Source organism: Ceratotherium simum, chromosome 5 (assembly GCF_057802395.1).
Source record: "Ceratotherium simum simum isolate JZ-2026a chromosome 5, ASM5780239v1, whole genome shotgun sequence".
Taxonomy (NCBI): Eukaryota; Metazoa; Chordata; class Mammalia; order Perissodactyla; family Rhinocerotidae; genus Ceratotherium; species Ceratotherium simum.
The window spans coordinates 43,049,269-43,068,418 of record NC_141904.1 but is presented as its reverse complement, the minus strand read 5'-3'; the positions used below and the strand labels follow the sequence as shown (position 1 = coordinate 43,068,418).

The 19,150-nt window shown below is 43.1% G+C and overlaps 1 protein-coding gene across 4 annotated transcripts in view; it reads right to left on the bottom strand.

Annotated features, from left to right (window-relative positions):
- Window positions 1-1,304: 1,304 nt before the first annotated feature.
- Window positions 1,305-19,150, bottom strand: part of MYRIP (myosin VIIA and Rab interacting protein) — a 353,398-nt gene continuing 335,552 nt past the window's right edge. For 3 of the 4 annotated variants that reach the window (XM_004419542.3, XM_087430763.1, XM_087430762.1), the window contains exons 12-17: window positions 17,910-18,104; window positions 11,132-11,293; window positions 6,924-7,028; window positions 6,751-6,811; window positions 5,271-5,389; window positions 1,305-3,441 (exon numbers count right to left, since the gene is read on the bottom strand). In XM_004419542.3, the coding sequence (XP_004419599.2) occupies window positions 3,409-3,441; window positions 5,271-5,389; window positions 6,751-6,811; window positions 6,924-7,028; window positions 11,132-11,293; window positions 17,910-18,104 (675 nt within the window). In that variant the 3' untranslated portion in view covers window positions 1,305-3,408. The remainder of the gene's footprint in view (window positions 3,442-5,270; window positions 5,390-6,750; window positions 6,812-6,923; window positions 7,029-11,131; window positions 11,294-17,909; window positions 18,105-19,150) is intronic. The other variant, XM_087430764.1, reaches the window with a different exon arrangement.

Below are 19,150 nucleotides of genomic sequence, written 5' to 3'. Positions count from 1 at the left end.
TGTTCCAATTCACCCCAGAAGCAAGAGGAGCTGTAAATTTTCTGAGCATAGCTGCCTGTCACTCTTGATACTCAACTTGTTGACTCAAATTGATTTTCTTGACTACTCAGATTATTGATGCAGGTTGGTTGCTCAACACATGCTTTTGGGCTTCTGGGTTAGAGAGGCTGAATGCTCCTATAACTTGAGTGTGACCGGACCCTCTTCACTGCCTTACATGTCTTGCTATCCTATAGGGATGGGGGTGTGGGGTGGGAGGACGGAGCAATCAGGAATTCTGGCCAGGAAATGCTGCCTGGAGAGGATTTCCGATGGATCTACTGATGTTCTCCCCTCTACCCCACCTGAAATGCCCCGTCAACCTAAATGTTAGCTTGTTTGTTATTAATGTTTCATAAACATTATTGTGCCAGACACATTAATGGTAGTGTACAGAAAGGGAAATTGAGGACTGGGAATGATGGGATTTATCCCATGAATCTGTGTTTTAACAAGCCCCACAATCTGTGCATTAACAGGTGATTCTGACGCCCACTCAAATTTGAGTACTACTGTGATAGGCCATCAGGCAGAGAAAGCTCTTGGCGTCAATGAGTATTTTCATTCACTCATTCATTTCAAGTTAGTGGAGGGTTCCTATTCCTATTTGGGGACGGCAGGGGCCATCCCTGGCTTCAGTGTTCTGGGCAGGCCGGCCTCAAGGAGCAACAGTTGCACTGAGCCTGTGCAAGACTCAGGGAGAGTCACCATCCCGCTTCATACTCAGCTACACATTCCCCACCGAGACCGGCAGGGGCTCTCAACTGAAGTTCAGGCTTACCTCCAGGGTCTAACCTGGGTTCTCAACCTTGGCGCTATTGACATTTTCAGTTGGATAATTCTTTGTTGTGGGGGGCTGCCCTGTGTACTGTAGGATGTTTAGCAGCATCCCTGGCCGCTATCCACTCTATGCCAGTAGCATACATCCTGCTCCCAACACCCTACGTTGTGATAACCAAAAATGTTTCCTGAGGGACAAAAATCACACTGCCCGCTCCTGCCCCCTGCTTTGAGAACTGCTGGTCTTACCTGAGGGACCACTCAGTAGAGGTGGTCACTAGGAAATTCTGTTCTCAGGAGAACAAGCAATGGAGAGATGAGTGTGTAACTGCAAGGACCATGAGGCGTGGGGCAACAGTAGCTTTGAATCTTGGCCCCTCCCATGACTAGCCATTGACTTATTTCCCTATCCCCTCTTCACTCCCGGTCTCCCCTAACCAAAGAAAACCCACACACCCACAAACGTTATTTTCATAAATGACTTTTACTTCTTCATCATTTCTCTTGACAGTGATTCTTGGCAATGTGCATATAACATGAAGGCAAGCATAACTTTCAGAAGTCATCAAAGATATGGTCTCATTGTCCTCATTTTCTTAAACCATTAAAATATTTTCATTTATAAAAATTAATCTAAATATAAATATTGACACTGAAGATCAAAATCACTTGATGACAAAATAATTCTTCTGGAACTATAACATATGCTAATGATTTTTAATAGTAAATTAAATCTTTGCACTTATTTGGCACAAGGAAACCTTTATAAAAATTCAAATGCCATAGAGCAGGCTTCTTCTTCTTTTTTTGTTTTTTTGCAAGGCTTACACAGTACACATTTTTGTCAAACAAAACTGAATATTTTAACACTGTAACACAACAATAGTTGCTTTTCATGCCTCTTAGAAAAACGTTCTATTTGGAACTCAAACCTTTTTTTGTTGTGTTTTTAAAATTTGTATTTGTTTGCTTTGAATCACACCAACAGAACAAAAAGCCAAAGATTTACTTTATTTCAAAGGAGTCATTTCTGTTGGATAATACATACACAGCATCAGCAAAGAGTATTATTGGAAGGTGGGTAGACCCCCATCAGGAATGGGTCATTATACACATTTCAGCAGCAAATCAGGTCTGAAAATGTGCATAGCAGCAAAAGAACGTAGAAGCTGAAAACAACAGAGTGAGGCTTTTGTGAGGCATTCCAGTTACACTTAGCTTACAGATGTGACTTTGGCAAATTAATCTCTCTGGCCCTCAGTTTCCAAATCTGAAAAATGGGGATACCTACTGAATAGGGTTGCTATAAGGATTCAAATGAGAATACTGCCTCCTTCAGAGCGGTCACTTACTAAACATCAGTCACACTAGTCCCTTGCCTCCCATCTTTGCCTTGCTCCTCAGATTCAGAATAATCAGGAGCAAATTAAAAAAAGGTTGCTAATGTTCAATTAATTGAGTGAAATTCCAGTTCCACTTGCTTTTATAAACACAGTCTAAATAGTCTTGTTTTTGACAAATGTAGAGTTGGTGTCAACTCTTGTGTCCATTAAGTTCACAGTTTATCCTTGCTTTTTTCATACCTCTAAGTTTTCTAAGGCTATTCCTTAACCATTTTTATCTTTAAGGTCATTTTACTACTTTTTCTGAATATTTATTGGGAAATCAATTTTGGAGGACAATATTTTCTCATGTGGCTGTATTCTACAGTAATCCAGTTACCTAACCACATTCGGATGCAATCATTGCTAAACCGTGTCATGTTGATTGTGGACAGTGCCCTAAAGTTAAGCTGATGGTGGACTTTCTCAAGCCCCTCTCCCCTTCGGAGTGGGGGAGCTCTCATAAGTCCAAGGAAGAGCCCTAAGTTCTTAGTGAGACATTGTTTCAGACAGACCTGGGTGTGGCATGGGTGAGTCCAAGCTTTCCTTTCTTGGCTTTTGATTGCAAAGCAATGGGAATGACTAGTAGTGCAGTGAACTGGGAGCTTAGCAAGAAGAAGGCAGCTGAAGGGAGGCCTGCATCCTTGATGGATGAGCACTCCCCATATTTGACAGTCCCTAGTGCTCACTACAGGGGAATTTTCACTTTTTTCCTTAGCATTTGTAAGACAAAGATGCTTGTGGGAGATTGATAAGAATTGATGATCAATTGAATGATAATACCCATCTCCCTTCCCTCCACCATCCCCTCTTCCCACAATTTTCCTTTGGACAAATAATTGACATGTAATTCTGATTGAATCAAAGGGATAAAAAAAAAAGATCTTAAAGACAACACACAGTAGCAAAGCGAACAGGGAAAAGATGCATCTTTTGAACATGGAGCTCTGCTGTTGGAAGCCAGCGTCTTGGTTTTCTGTCTTGGATTCCCCGGGAGCCTAAGGCAGAGGGTGGACAAGACCACAATGCTGAAGTCTGGGACTGCTTTCTGGGTGAGGTATCAGGACAGCCCTGTGCAATGGTGCACTGTGGTCTCCCAGGCCCTCTCCTCAGGTGGAAATCCATACAGTGTTCGATGGCTGTTGGGTCAAGGCACTGTCGTGTACGGCCGGAGGCAGTGGGTCACTGGCAGTGGAGTTCCATGGTGCTAATACATCCCAGCAGACTCCAGGGTGGGCTCCTGAGGCAAGACAATGAGCACACTGTCATCAGCCACTTGGCAAAAGTGAGGAGAGAGGATTAAAAACAATGTTTAGGGCCGGCCCCGTGGCTTAGCGGTTAAGTGCGTGTGCTCCGATGCTGGCGGCCCTCATTCGGATCCCGGGCGCGCACCGACGCACTGCTTCTCCGGCCGTGCTGAGGCCGCGTCCCACGTACAGCAACTAGAAGAATGTGCAACTATGACATACAACTATCTACTGGGGCTTTGGGGGAAAAAAGAATAAATAAAAATTATAAAAAAATAAAATAAAATAAAAAAATAAAAACAATGTTTAGTGCTTTTTTACATCATAAAAGGTATTTGTGCTCATTGACCAGTTAGGCATTTCACAATATTTAAAAAGTGGTGCATTTTTTTACATGTACTTCTTAGTCTATCTGAAATTTATTTTGATATGTGGAATAAGGCGATTATTTAATTTGATTCTCTTCCCACTACCATCCCCATGGCCAATTTCTCAAGCACAGTTTTTTAAAATTATTTTTAAATTTTTTTAATAAGCTATACCTTCTCTACTAGTTCCTAATGCTGTCTTAAAAATCATATAACACTTTCTCATATATGGCTGTATCTATTTCTAAGCTTTCTCTTCTATTCCATTAATCATCAATTTCTTTAAAGCTTTTAATTGGTTTTAAAATCTCACAGGGAAATCACTTTAATTTTGCAACATGCTTTTGTCTTTTCTTTCTGATTTATTCTTATACAAACTTTAGTTCAAAAGAAAATCCCACTAAGATTTTTATGAGAATTGGATTAAACTATAAATTAATTTTATATTAATTTAAATTAATTTATATTAAATAATGCTGCCCACTGATGTATGTTCTATCTCTGTGAAAGGTAATTTATTTTTAACTATCTTATTTATAACAGATTTCTTCCCTGGCTCTAGTGGTCTGCCCTTTTAGTGATAATCATCTTTTTAGCTCTTTGAAGTAATGGCCAGAAGCAAGGTAACTGGACTTTGAAAGGTCAGAGGTAATGGCTGACCAATGAAGGAAAGGCAGTGGGCAGCATTATTGCCATATGGTGCCTAAGAGATGTAGCAATCTGTAATTCAAAAGGACATACCCACCATTATATCATTACCTGGTGCTTCTGTGCTCATGACACAGGGACAATGAGGAGGAGGAAGAGGAAGGGAGCAAAGGGCGATGCATAAAAGGCAACAGAATAAATTTGCCCTTGCTTCAATCTTGTCACCCCAGACATTGTCTGCCCTCAGCATAATGGTATCACAGAAGCAGTTTGGCTGGATCATCATCTCCCATATAAGCAGCATCAAGTATTTGCCAAAATTCTGAAGCATATGTTGGTGTTTAGACAAATCATCCATTAGCTCTCTCTATATGACCTCCAGGATTGTACAAATTATCTACTGTCTCTTCCTTTGCTACATTTACGGGCAGCTGCTGACTTTTTTCAGGAACACAACAAGTAACTAATGGCTAACAAGAAAATTAAGAAAGAGTGAATATGGATCAAAGCCAGAATAAAAACTCTTACACCTCAACCAGAACTTACATTCCTGTGTACATATTTTTATCTGTCTTATATCAAACCTGGTTCCTACAAGGAGCTGGAGATATAGTTGAGAGGATGTATCCACGTATCAAAGAGGTTAGCTATACAAAGACCCCCACTGCCCAACCAAAAGACCATGAGACCATGCAGGAATGATGCTTCTTGTGGCTCTGATCGGGGAGCTACAGAAAGAAGGGGTACAGAATGGAGGTACCATCAACAGTGAAAGTGATGGGCATTAAAACAGAGATGACATTTACCATCAAATCCTTGGTGGTGTTTTTCCTTTCTTTAGTCCTGTTTGTTGAGGAGCCTTGGAGAATGAAGTTGCGGTTAAATGTTTTAACAGCGTTCACTGAAGATGCCTCAATTTTTTCAGCTAAAGGGAAACAAATGGGAATAAGTGTTACCCAGAAGATGGAGCAATTGTTAAGAAAGACCAGGTGTCTGGATTACCCAGGTTTTTATTCTAGACTTGGCATCTCATTCTGGTCCAAAGGTCTGATTGTGGGATCTTATTTTGTGTTTATTTTTATGACGGACCAAATAAATCAAGGCATCATTAGTCGCTTTCTGGGAGAAGGTAGCTTGGAGATAATCCAATACACTCCATAAATTCTTATTAGCAATTCTGAAATATAAAAGGCTCTTAAAACTGCAAATCTTTATAACTTTGGAGCCAAAACTGTCAAACGGCAAAACCTGACTTGAATGAAATGCAGCCATTTAAAGTCCTTGTCCATCTCACTGAGTATGAACATTCTCATGCTCTGCTGCAAAGATATGAATGTGCTTATCAGATGCTGCCCCAGACAGCATGGGTAGGGAGCTGTTATGAACATACAGTACATGTACCATATTACCTTTCTAATGTCCAAGAAATTCTGAAACATATTGGCCCAAGGGTTTCAAATAAGGGATTGTGGATCTGTAATAAATTTTAATTGTATAGGGTTTTGTGGAATATAAAGTAGGCATTCAATAAATGTTTGTTGAACAATGAATGGTGGAACCAAGACTCAAACATATCTGACTTTCTACTCTTCTAATCTGTAGACCTAAATTTCTAGTTTGGCATCATCATTATGTGGCTCCTAAATCCAGGGAAATTGTTGAAAATGTCCAGTGGATTAGGGTAATGCCGGTGTCGCTGGAATACCTTCTAGGTTGGGCACTGTGTTAGATGCTTTTGGTGCCCTGCTCACATCTCCCTGACAGTCACCATTCCAGCACATTCTGACAGGATTCTACTGCAAGCACCATCACTCTCTCTTGGTCCATGCATGTGGCAGGTCAGAAGTGCCAGGGATTTAATGCTCCCCAGGAATAACCTTCAGGCAATGATTGATGAGAGTGGAAACACCTCATCCTCCTACTCTTTGAGCAGGAAACTCCGAGGTACAGTCAATACTGTCTCCCAGAAGTCCCCAAAAGGATTTAGCCTCATTTGCCCAAAGAGGTAAACTACTAATTAAAGTACACTGTATTGACTTGATTTCCTTCCCTGAATCACTTCTCTCTTCCACTCCCAGTGTTTCTTGGAATCACCTCCCAAATCACATCCTTGTCCCAGAGTCTGCTTCTTGGGTGCATCCAAGTCAAGACAGACTCTCCACAAGACCAATTCTGGGTGAGAACTCCCCCTTAGATCTGGCCCTCAAACTCAGATCTCTGAGTTACTCAAAGTAAATGAGTCAGGCTTCATTCTTTGACAGCTTTGTGGTTTTAATTTCAGCATACCTTTCAGTGGTGGAGCAGGCAGTTTCCTCCTCTGCTGCCTTGATGTGTCTATGGTTTGTACCTACAAACAGAACAGAGCAATCAATACACTTTTGCAAAGCCAAAGACATTTTATCTTCTAAATTTTCCAGGTCATGCAATATTCCAACAGAGGGAGTGAGAGACAAACACACCTGGTTCCTTTGCTTCTGATCTCGTTTTCTTGTGAGGCGCACACACGGCGCAATGTTTAATCCTGCAATGGTCAGGGCTGAAATCCGGCTCTCGATATCAGAAATCTTAATGTAACGGAAAGACAGAATCAGCAGGGAGAGAGCACAGGAGGGGAGAATCTTTGCTGAAAGTTTTATGAACCTATAAAGAACAAATCTGCTTTGATGTATGCCCATTCATTCGTTCATTCAACTTCTACCAAGCTCTTCTCTATTTAGTGCTATAGTGACAAAATAAAACACAGGCCTTTCTTCGTAAATGTAAACGTCTAGTTCTGTAGCTCTAGAGCATATCAACACCCCTGACAGAGTACTCCTAGGGATAAATGGGAACCCAGGGCATGATGGGAAGGAATCCTGGCCCAGGGATGCCTGGCTCAGCATGGGGCCGGGAGGCAGGTGGTCAGGGAAGGCTTCCATAAGAGGCAACACTTGATGTGAGCGTTGAAAGGCAAGCATGATTTATAGTCCTGCTTTCTTCTTCCATGATTCCATGAACCAAAACCACAGCACCAGATCTCAGGAGGGAGGCCTAGCAGCTCCTGGTTCAAGTCCATTTCTTCCATTAAGAGGCCAAATGGCCTTAAGAAATTCCCTCTTCTCCCTAGGCGTCAGTTTCCTTGACTATAACATCGGAAGGTCAGAGAGAGTTCAGATTTCCTTCCAACAGAGTCTTAAGGCAGATATAGAGAGCAAGAGCCCACTCAGTGCCCAGATAGAACACTGGTCCATCCATGTCCCCAGGGATGAAGAAGACACAGTCCCCGCTCTCAGAAAAGGACATTACTATGTGCCATCACCATGCTAAGTGCTTTAAATACATGAACTTATTCATGCCTCATTCATGAACTCATTCCTAATCCTATGACATAGGTACCATTCTCTGTGTTTTACAGATGAGGAAACTGGCTCAGAGGGATAAGTAATATACCCAACATTTCACAGCTGGTCTGGGGCAGAGCTCAGAATTAATGCCAATGCTCACGCTCTTGCCACACTGCCACATTCTAAGAGGACTTGGCAAGGCCTGGCATGGGGGACGCTGGAAGAGGCAGGAGAAGGCTAGCAGAGTTGACAGAGGAGGCAGGGATTGCAGCTGTCCTGCCGAGATGGCACAACCTGAATGTTGCTGGGGCATCAAACAAGAAACCTGAAAGTAGGCCCAGAAGCCAACATGTGTGCGCTCCACTCCAAGGTCTCCATTGCCTCCTCTATCCCTCAACTATTTTGTGCTACTCAAGACAAATTCTATTTCTACCGTCATTTACTGAGGGCTCCTTTGGACAAAGCTGATCGGGATACCTACTATTGGAACTGTAGAGAGAAGGGCTGAGAGGTCAGCACATATGGGAGACGCTTCCCCTGTCCCCAAGGAGTGGCAGTCTTGCTCAGAAAAGGAGGAGGAGGTAGGTGAAGGCCAAGACTGGCAGCTGGTGAAAGAAGGCAAGTTAAGCTGCCTAGCCACCAGTCCCCAGAACGGCCACTGTGCAGCCCCTGCCCCTCCCTGGCTCCCAGGTGCCTTTTTGTTCTCACTCCTCAAATTCACGCTGAGAGCTGCATTCCTTTGGTTTACAGATCAATAAATTGCACAAGGCTTTGTGAAAGGTTGATGGCTACACTTTTATCAGTCATTGTGGATTAGATCCTCACATTCTTTCCCAGAAGCAGTTTTGATGGAGGGCCTTGCTCAGAGTGCCCTGAAAGACAGGGCAATGGGAGAGCAAGCTATTGACCTCCTGATTTGCTGACTGCCAGACTCTGGAATAAGAAGGGGTTAATTTTTCAAGTTTTAGTCCATAGGGCAAAGGACAAAGAAAGAGGAAAGGAGACTACTGAGGGCTGATTTTGCCTCCATTTTGTTATCTATCTATTTAATTATGTTCCAATTAACTACTAAGACTGCAACCCAATGACTCTTACACTTGCTAGAAGGGAATGACCAATTCAGCTCTGAGTTTCCTGGAAGCCAAAGCAAAGAGATTAGTATAGGACTCTATGTCCACAAGATAAAGACCCAGTACTCAAAAGAACGACTTTTCCTGATACTAAGAGTTAAGAGAGACCTTCCCCAGGAAGGCCCACAGGGATGGCCTTGCATGACGCAGTGGACAGCACCCTTAGCTTCCATGTTCTCCATGGATCGTCCTGCAATCTCCTTCAGCACTAGGCAATCCTGTCCCAAAGGTAAACTCCAAGGTGATAGCGTCCCTAGAATGTGACCTAATCCAAGAACACAATTTAGCACATCTACCCTCCTCAGTGGAACCCCTCCTACCATCCTGCAGGGCACCCTCTGTGACATCTTCTCTGAGACTCAGCTTTGCATGAGAACAGACAACAGGCAGTCTGAGGCTTCATTCTCTGGCAGCAACGGGCAGTACGGGGAGAGTCTCTATGCTAATGAAGGTTCCCACGTTGAAAAGATCCATAAAGCTGAAGGCAGGGTTGACAATCTCCTTTGCAAATTAACAATTTTTATATAAGTGGATATATGCCTGATGGCAAAACCAACACGTTTCTCAGGAAACCACATAGCACACACTGGTGAAGAATGTGGACTATGAGGTCAGAAAAACTTGAATCAAAATCCTGGCCTCATCACTTTCTAGGCACTTGATCTTAGGCAAGTGGTTTAACCTTTCTGAGCCTGTTTCTCCAGACATAAAAGGAGAATAACACCAGTAGCCACCTCATGGGGTTGCTGAAAGGATTAAATACAACAGTGAGATCAAGCGTTGAGTACAATTCCTGTCACAAAGTAAGGCTCACTGAATATTAAGTGTTATTGATAACATTACTGTAATATTTAAAAATGAACAATAAGTTAATAGGCACATTCAAACACCTGGAAAATGGACATTATGGACTCCAGGATTTTATGCAATAAAACATGGCCCCAATAAATTAAGCCCAGAAAAATTTGGAAGCAGGAATAACTAATTATCCAATAAAACCCTCCCAAACACTTGTAAATAATATTACATCCTGCTAAACCATTCAAGAAGTATTTGCTGCAAAATGTACCCCCAGAAAATGAATGATTGATTCTACTTCACATCACTTTGAATATAAATTAATTAAATATTAGGTGGCATTTATGGAAAACGATTTTTATTTGAGGACAGTTGCTCTTCAGCTACTCTTGCTTATAATAGTCAACAGGGCCATCTGTGATGAGACCATTCCTAGTATGCAGCAATAACCCATCCACAGAGGGGAGACTCAGTGCTCTGGCATTCTCAAGAGCATTTAATGATGTCAGCGGTTGTTGTGAGTTTTGATGCTTCAAAATAAAATTTTTTATTTTTAAAATAATTACCACGCAAGATTGTCATCTTCTCTATCCAGAGGTGGTTTCTATTGACCCAGTTCTCCCAAGGATACAGTTTAAGATGCAGGGTCTATAGAAATATCAGTTAACCACGAGTCTATACTGAGAGTATGCTGCAGAGACCAGCGTTTCTCATGGGTCCCTATGTGTATGTCCATGGACCCCAGTTTGAAAATCAGTGGCTTAGTCCATGGTCACCTCTGATCCAGAGTGAAAGGCCATGAAAATTGCAAACAACAGGCATCTTCACAAAGTTATAGATAATATAGTGATCTGTTCTGAAACAGCATATCAAAATCATGCAAATTATTGGTCTGAGAAATCCACACTTCCAATTTCATTCATTTGTTCATCCTCTTTTTATTGAGTGCCAAATCTGTGTCAGGTATTGTGCTAGGCCCTGGAGTTGCTGTGTTAAGCTAGACAGCTATAGTCCTTTCCTCATGGAGCTTTTAGTCTCTAGTGGGGAAAAGTGGCATTAAGTAAGTAATCAGCAGTGTGATAAAGGTTAGGGAAGGGTGGTCTTGGGGTGGAATGGGAACCTGTATAGCAAGGAGACCTACCTATGGGTCAGAGATTTGTCCAAGAGGAAAGCGGCGTAGGTTTTAAAGAGAAGTCTGATATATTATCAAGACTATAATTTGGGGAGAAGATGGCTGCACTTTAAAAAGGGAAGATTCAGTGGAATTAAATCCTGAAAGGACTGTAATCATGCAAGTGCATGGGAGATGGCAGGAACTGATAGATACAAAGGCTTTGAAACAATTCTTTTGGAAGGTGGGGTGCCCTTTCCTTTTGCCCGGTAGTCCTCGATCTGGGCAGAGAGGAGAGTTCTTACCTGGAGCTCGGCATGGTGGACCTGGGCTGCAGCTGTGGCCACCTGGTCCTCCAGATCTGCCAGTTCGGTCTCATCAGTGCCACTGTGGATGCAGCGGGCGGCATCCTCCAGCTCATTCAGTTGGCCTTCAAGTCCATACACGGTGCCTGCCGCCAGGTACACCTGTAGCGAAGGCATAGCCTTTGAGCTCAGGTCTGAGGACACAAGACTGGTGGGACCCTCTCGGGGGACCCCGGTAATTCAGGAGAGTGAGAGGGAAGTAGGCTCAACACTAGGGGGAGAAAGATAGGGAATGCCCCCATTATAAACATTCTTCTCACTCAAATGGTAGCATGAGGTCTTACCACTCCCTCACTGTCAACCACATCTTCCCTCCCCCACAACTTTCCTGCAAATAAAAGCAATTTGTAAGTTTTGAAAATATGATAAGATAGTACAAAATACATGACATCAGCTACATACACTCCAAATTTGTCTAGTGACTATATCAACCATCATACCAAGGTAGAAGAAACAAAGAGAAAAACTCATGATGTCGTTTTTCCATAAAAGTTTTTGGTTGGCATTTAGTAATTGGGAAAATTCAGGAGACATGATAGAGGTGAAATTAACTTAAAACAATTACAAATTTTGAGTGAATTATCTTTAATTAATTACCTTCAGCTTGCTTCAAACAGGTTAAGGGAATTAAAATGAGCCTGAGATTTGTAGTAGGAAAATACTTTATTTCTTAGAAAAATGGTGTGATGTTAAGAGAAGCATGTCAAATCTATTTATCAGTTAATTAAGATGGTTTTTTGGGAGCTATTGAAAATTAAAGACAAAATCAGATAAAGAGAGCAATTTGAGGAAAAAATGGAAAAGACATTTTGAGTTTTGAGTTTATAAGGTGATTCCCATAAAAAATGAGCAAACAGAAAGTAAAATAGTTAGAATAATTCAGACTAAAGGATGCCAGTCAGGGTGAATGAAACAAATGCTTCTTCCGCCTAATTAATAGTGTGCTGAAACAACCAACAGCACAAGGAACGAGATGTATCTAAAGAAGGTAATTACTTACAGAGAGGTTCAGGAGGTTTAATCAATGTATATAAAGCTCTAAACACATAATCGCAGCAATTTAGGATATATTTGAATGAAATGCACCGTCAATCCTTTAACAGTTCCTTTAAGTTTAGTTAAAATATATAAGGGAGTTAGGACAAGCCAAGAGCTTGTGCACACAAGTCATGCACATCTTTTGCACTGAGCGATGCTGAATGTGGGTAAGGAGGGGAAAGAACCCTGAGACGCTCCTACTCTGTCAATTCCTTGGCATGGTTCATGCATCTGCATTAACACTGGCAATTTTACAAAACATTTCAAAGTGGAGCAAAGGCAGGTGCAGGTATGCTGAGAGCAAATTTGTGCATCACCCGGCCCGACTAGCTGGGCTGTACAAGCTTCCAGCAGTGACTGACACGGTGGATGTTCCGTTAGGTGATTCGTCAGTCATACAGGGGCCATGAATCCAATGTCTGCGGGAAACTGCCATAGTTCAGATAAGACCTTAGTTTTTTCTTTCTTTATCATATGCAAGTATTAGAGAACTTCTGTTTCTAAAAGATCCTCACAGTTCAATATAGCCATTTATTCTTTGTCGTCAAAACAAAAAACACTTCTTGTTTGTCATATGAAGGAAATGATGAATATTTCAAAGCAATCTGAGCGGAGAAATTTTTAAAAATTTGTCTTAAAAGTTTTAAGGTCGAAAAACTTCTCTTGAGAGAGGAAGAAAAATTGGGGAGAGAAAAAGAGTGAGAGAAAGAAAAGAAGGAGGAGGCGGAGGAGGAAGAGGAGGAGGGAGTGGGGAGAGGGAAAGGGGACAGAGATGGCCAGGGCAGTTTTGAGTTTGGATATTAGACTTTTGCTACTCACACCCAAAAGAGGCGAACTTATTTTGATAAGATAATTTAAAATATACACTTACAGTTTTGCACAATGAAACAAAATTTGGAATTATTACTTAAATGAAATGAATAATTTAAGTGTGGCAATGGTTAAACATAACTTGACTTAACTTTGGTTTCTGAACCTTGATTTTATCAGAAATACACAAAACTCGAGGGTCATCACATCACATCACATCGGCTTTGCTGTTTTACCTTCAACGTGGTCACCTGCTAATGTTCCTTGTTTTCTCTGCCAAGACAAAGCAATATGAAATAGCTGCAAGCCCTCAGTGAGGCCAGAATGTTCATCTTTTACTTCGTGTTCCCTAAAAGACTGCTTTCCTGGCGCCAGAAGGAAGGGGAAGTTCAGTGGTTTGGCACTGACACTGGCTGAACAGGAACTTACAGCCAAGGAGATGGCGCCTGAAGGACTGCAGGATGACGATGACAGGGATCATGGGGATGATGATGATGACACATATTTACTGAGCCAGGCACTGAGCCAAGGATTTTATGTGACTTATCTTATTTAATGCTCATGGCAACCCTTGAGGTAGGTACCATCTTTAACCACTATGTTAAAGATGAGAACATTATGTCCTGGAGGTTCAGTGATTTCTCCAGCTGGGAAGTGGTGGAGCCCGGATTTGAGCTCTGGAAGGCTGATGCCGGATCCCTGGCTTTATCCACCCTGCCCTATGATGTTGTGACACTTAATCTCGGTTGGAATGTTATGAGGACTTACATTTCCAGCTTTGACATAAAGGTACTAGAGTTATTGTGGTTATAGATGGACATGATATTGGTTCTCTTGCTTGGCTGAAATAACAAAAGTTAAAGTAATCTATGTCGTCTTCAAACTCTAGTCACTGATGCCAAGGATCCCATTGACGGGCTCCTGGTTTAACAAGCCTTTCTCAAAGTAGTTTTAAGGGAAGAGGATACATGTTTCATTAAGGAAGGACTTTGTGGTTAAAGCCCCTAGGATAAAGAACATTAAACAGATTTTTTTACTTCAGGATGTCTCAGAGTTTTTAATGTGCTGATATGTATCTCAATTTTCCTAGAAAGAGTATACAGGTTTCTCAAACTTATTTGATCTTAGAGCATCTTGCTGGACTTGGCTTCCATGAAATACACTTTAGAGGGCTAAGGTTAGACAGTAACTGATAGTATTTCTTTTCACCAGCTGAATAGCCATGACCACCTCCACAAGTTCTAGTGCCACATCCTCTCCTGTGCTGTGGCGGTTGTATGAGAAAGGGCTTTGAGAAGGAGGACAACATCCTCTGCCTGATCCTGGATTCTGTGACAAAGCTGGGTTCCCCGTGGGGCAGTCCCACTGTGTCTGTTGCCACTGGTTGTACATTACATGGGCAGTGTATTTCGTGTTGCTGAGAGTTATAGGGCCAAGATAAAAGGCAAGTTAGCACTGTCCTTCTACTCCCTCTGTGGCTGTGAATTACGGGGTACCCTAGGTTAGCCAAGATGAGAATGAGGAAGGTCCTCAGATGGGGGTGGGAGGGGGAGGGAGCTGACTCATACCTCCCACTCACAACCCTGCATAAATTCACAGGGTGGCCCCTGTAGGTCTCTAATAATCACACCACAGGTCTGAGAATGGTTATGCTAGTTGTTCTCTGTTGATCCCTAGATCCTTTTTCCACCGTCCTCTGCCCTGCTTTGTTTTCTGTGAGGCTGACCTGTATGAATTTCTTCACCAAGACTCCCTCGCTGGCCAGGATAGGTTTGGCCAATGGGAGACACCAGCAGGAGAAGAAAGAAGTTAGAGTCTTTCTTCCCCTGCAGTCTGCCTGCTTTGGCTCCATGGTGACAGCTCCCATTAGGGGGTGATTTTCTAGGCTCCAGTTCTCCCTGGACTACAGTGCCCAGGACTGGTGACCTCTTCCTCCTACTGCTACTCTCTGAGCACTACAGTATCCCTTAACCTTGCCCACACCTCAGTTAATAGTCCTTCCTGAAACTCTCCTCTCCCAGCCCAATTCCTACAGGTACAATAGAACCCTATGCTTCACAGCTCTCAGCAAGAGCTTCAAATGCAAGAGACCCAGGCTTTTAGTCTGAGGAACTGAGCCCCCACTACGTGCGCAGGGGAGGCTGGGATTGACCCAAGATTCCTCCTGCCTTTAGGAGAGACAAGAGCTGATTTCACAGTGCTGTGGCCAGGCAGCAAGTGAGAGACTAAGGGAATTCTAAAATCCCCATGCCCTACCCTAATTAAGTGGATTAACAAGGCAATTTATGAAAACAGGAGGTTTGACATACGAATGTGACATTTTTTGTTTTGTCTTATGTAGCTCTGAGGCCTTCAGAAATATTTTTAAAGGTGAAATAGTCTCAAGCAAATGTTCTCTTTCATCTTGGAGTCCTGGTCTGCAGTAGCCAACGTTCAGAAGGCGAGAATCAGTGTCGCCATTTCTATTTCTGACGGTCCCCGGGTTCCTCAGCACAAAAGAGAAAGATAGCAGAGGAACGAAGGGGCAGTCTTTAGAACACAGACAGACAAAAACCATGGTTTAATTAAATCAGCTGCACCCAGAGGCCAGTGTAAGAACCAGCCCTGCCCTTCTCCCGCTGCTCAACTGAATTCCATCCTGGAAACTGCAGAGCGTAGCAACCTGCCCGTGGCTCTGTGATCTGGTGAGCTAAAGAGATAAAGCCGAGTCATCCCCTCTCTGACTCAAACACCCATAGAAGTCAAAGGAACATAGATGGAATTTCTTCTGAGGCGAAATTTGAAAAGCTGGATGGGAGGAAAGGAAGGAGGAGGAAGAAGGCAGCTAACTCTCTGGGGACAGGAGAGGCATCTTAGAGGCGCTGGGCAGGGGAGAGCAAATGACAAAGCCCGGCCTCTCAGCACGTATCCTTGCTGGGGTTTCTGACACCTTAAATCAGCGGGTGAGTGGATGTGTTTCGAACTGAAAGTGTTAACGAACCCAAGAAAAGAAACAATGTATAATAAAAGGATCTTACAAAATGAAAACTGCAACAAAGCTATTGTATTTTTCAACATGCTCCTTGGAGGACAAAAAGGCATACTGTGTTTGCTTTAAGTCTGCCATGGGGACTGGCACTATCATTTAAATCTGGGTATTTCATGCATTGTAAGTGTTTTTGATACAATATTTTGTAAAAAACCACATCCCTTCCCCGGGTGAACTATGTCTTTTTTAACCTTTTCAGTTCTGTGTCCACAATTAGGGCCATTTTAGGACTATCAGCACTGAAAGAACTGTGTTATAGACATACTTAAACAACAAAGACTTGCACTTGAGAAGTAAGACATTTCTCCTTTTAAAAACGAACTTCATTCACGCGATGTAATCATACATCAGATAAACATTTGTTGGGCAATTCCTCTGTGTCAGGCTCTGGGTCAAGGCCCAGGGCTATACACATGAAAGACAGCAGGCCCTGTTCTGCAGGAATTTATATGCCTGGTTCCCAACCTGGGGGTGATTGTGCCCCTGCCTCCTTTCATTGCCCCCTCCCCCAACATCTGACAATGTCTGGAGACATTTTTGATTGTCATTTTTGATTGTCACAACTAGGAGGGTGCTGCTACTGGCATCTGGTGGGTAGAGACGAGGGATGCTGCTCAACATCCTAACATACAGGACAGCCCCCTGCAGTAGAGAATTATCTAATCCAAAACGTCAATGGTGCCAATCTAATGGGAGATAGACACGTTAACAGAAAGGGCAGCAAAGTGAGATGAGTGGCCAGATAGACATATGCTAAGGTTTTATGGGAATCCAAAGGGAGAGAGTCTTCAACTTTTAAGGTGAAACAAATATTGGCATTTTTTTTTTACCTCGAGTCATTTTGATTTGTTGTTGTTTCAACTTTTAGCAAAAATTACCTCTAATAACAATTCCTGATTTCTGAGAACAGCATTCATTAGAGCACCCCAAAATCAGGGTTGATTCTGCTGAATCTGGAAAGAGGGAATCACCTGACTTGATCTGATATCAGTATCGGACTGTGCCAGCTGGTGATGGTGACGATGGCCTCAGTGGCTAATGTCCAAATCTCTCTGTATCACCCTTGGTCTACAGCGCTAGAAAATTATCATCAGACATTTATTGAAATACTCATCAATGACTGTGGATATTTATATGTAAGAATCTATTACATTCTTTCTTTCCTCACAAGTCAGAAAGATAGAAAAATCCATTACCAGCAGACATATCTGTGAAGCAGGGCAGACCAGTCCGCAGTAACTAAGTTCTGTTGGCAACCACCCTCATTTCCTGTGGCGGCACTGGCAGTGCTCCACCCGGATCCCCACAGATCCCTTTTATAGTTTCTGTGTACTCCCCTCCCCACCCCTCGAGCTTCAGTGTGCTTTTATTCCCAACAACTCAAATCTACATGTAAGACTATCTTTGGGCTACTGTTGACAATCTGCCTACATGCAGAGACTGAAGAGCCTGCTGGCTAAGGGAAGGGCCAGTTCCTCCGCCTTAGGTCAGGACAACTCTGAGATGCAACTTATACCCCAGAGCTCCCTGCAGGATCAGGTCAAAGCTACTCTTTGTCTAAGATCATACTTTTGCTTGGCTTCTTCTCTCTCCCTTTCTTTCCCTACTTCTTTACCAGCCTCCCCTGGGAGCAGCTCCCTAACAGATCACTTGTATGCAAAGCCTCACCTCAGGGTCTGCTTCTGGGGAACCCAGCCTAAGACCCTTCCTGAGAATATATTTACTATGGTGGTGGTGGTGGTGATGTGTATGTGTCCTTGCACTCTTTGTGATGAGTTACAACTTCATCAGCTTCTTCTTCACACACGTTTGCCCTGACATGGCACAGCCACACTGTCTTACGTTTTCTTCCAGGGAAGTCAGCTGCTCATCCAGTCTCACTTGGTCTGTCCCAAGAGGAAATGTCCCCTTCTCTCTGTCAGGAGGGACAGGTGGGAACTCCCAGGGCCCTGCAGACTCTGCTATCAACTCCTCTGTGGCGTTGATAACTTTCAGGACTTCTGTGGAGATGTTGCAGAGAGAAACAGCAGAATACTTCTGTTTGATCCAATAACAGAAGGGGACAGAAGACAAGAACAGCACATTAACAATGACATGGAAATTCTACATTATCTTGGTGCTCATCATGAGACTGATTCTGCTATAACACACACAAACATCAATGTGCCAAAGGAATGTGAAGCTAAAAAGTCTACACAGCAGGAGGGAACCTAGAGGAGGCCTGATTTGACTTGGCCTGGCTTCTGTGACTCCCACTGAATTATTTCAGATTCTTAGGGAGGGAGAAAGGAGAGCTCAAGTGGAAGCTATTACATCCTCTGCTCACTGCTGACAGTGTTTTTCTTTTTTAGTGTGAGGAAGATCTGTCCTGAGCTAACAGCTAACATCTCTTGCCAATCCTCCTCTTTTTTGCTGAGGAAGATTGGCCCTGGGGTAACATCTGTGTCCATCTTCCTCTACTTTATACGGGACGCCACCACAGCGTGGCTTGATGAGCGGTGCATGGGTCTGCGCCTGGGATCCGAACCTGCGAACCCCGGGCGTGCGAACTCAACCACTATGCCACCGAGCTGGCCCCCACTGCTGACAGTTTTATATCCATTACCTCATTTTTTGGATGATATTCTACTTCCTCAACAGAGCTTCAGTCACAGACTCTGTCAAACCACACCCATGGTGTGGTCTAGTGGGTAGCCTTCTGGACTGGGAATTAGGAAACTGGGGCTATAGATAAGGCTCTAACTTCATCTAATTATGGGACCTTGACCGAGTTACTTCCCATTTCTAGAACTCCGTTGTGTCATCTGTACAATGAGAGTATTGCAAAAGAGTTTCTCTGCAGTGTCTTGGTTGCCACTGTGTGTTAGCTCATACACCTATTCTCAAGCCCATTCCTCCCTACTCTCCTCCATCAAGGAGGCTGAAACAAACAAACAAAATACTCCATTTCTCAGACTCCCTTGCAGCTAGTGGTGGTCATGTGACATAATTCTGACCAGTGAGCCTGAAGGGAAAGCCTGCAGAGGAGGTTTCTAGATGAGCTTTTGTTTTCCTTATCAGGTAAACAGATGCAGCTGATGCTC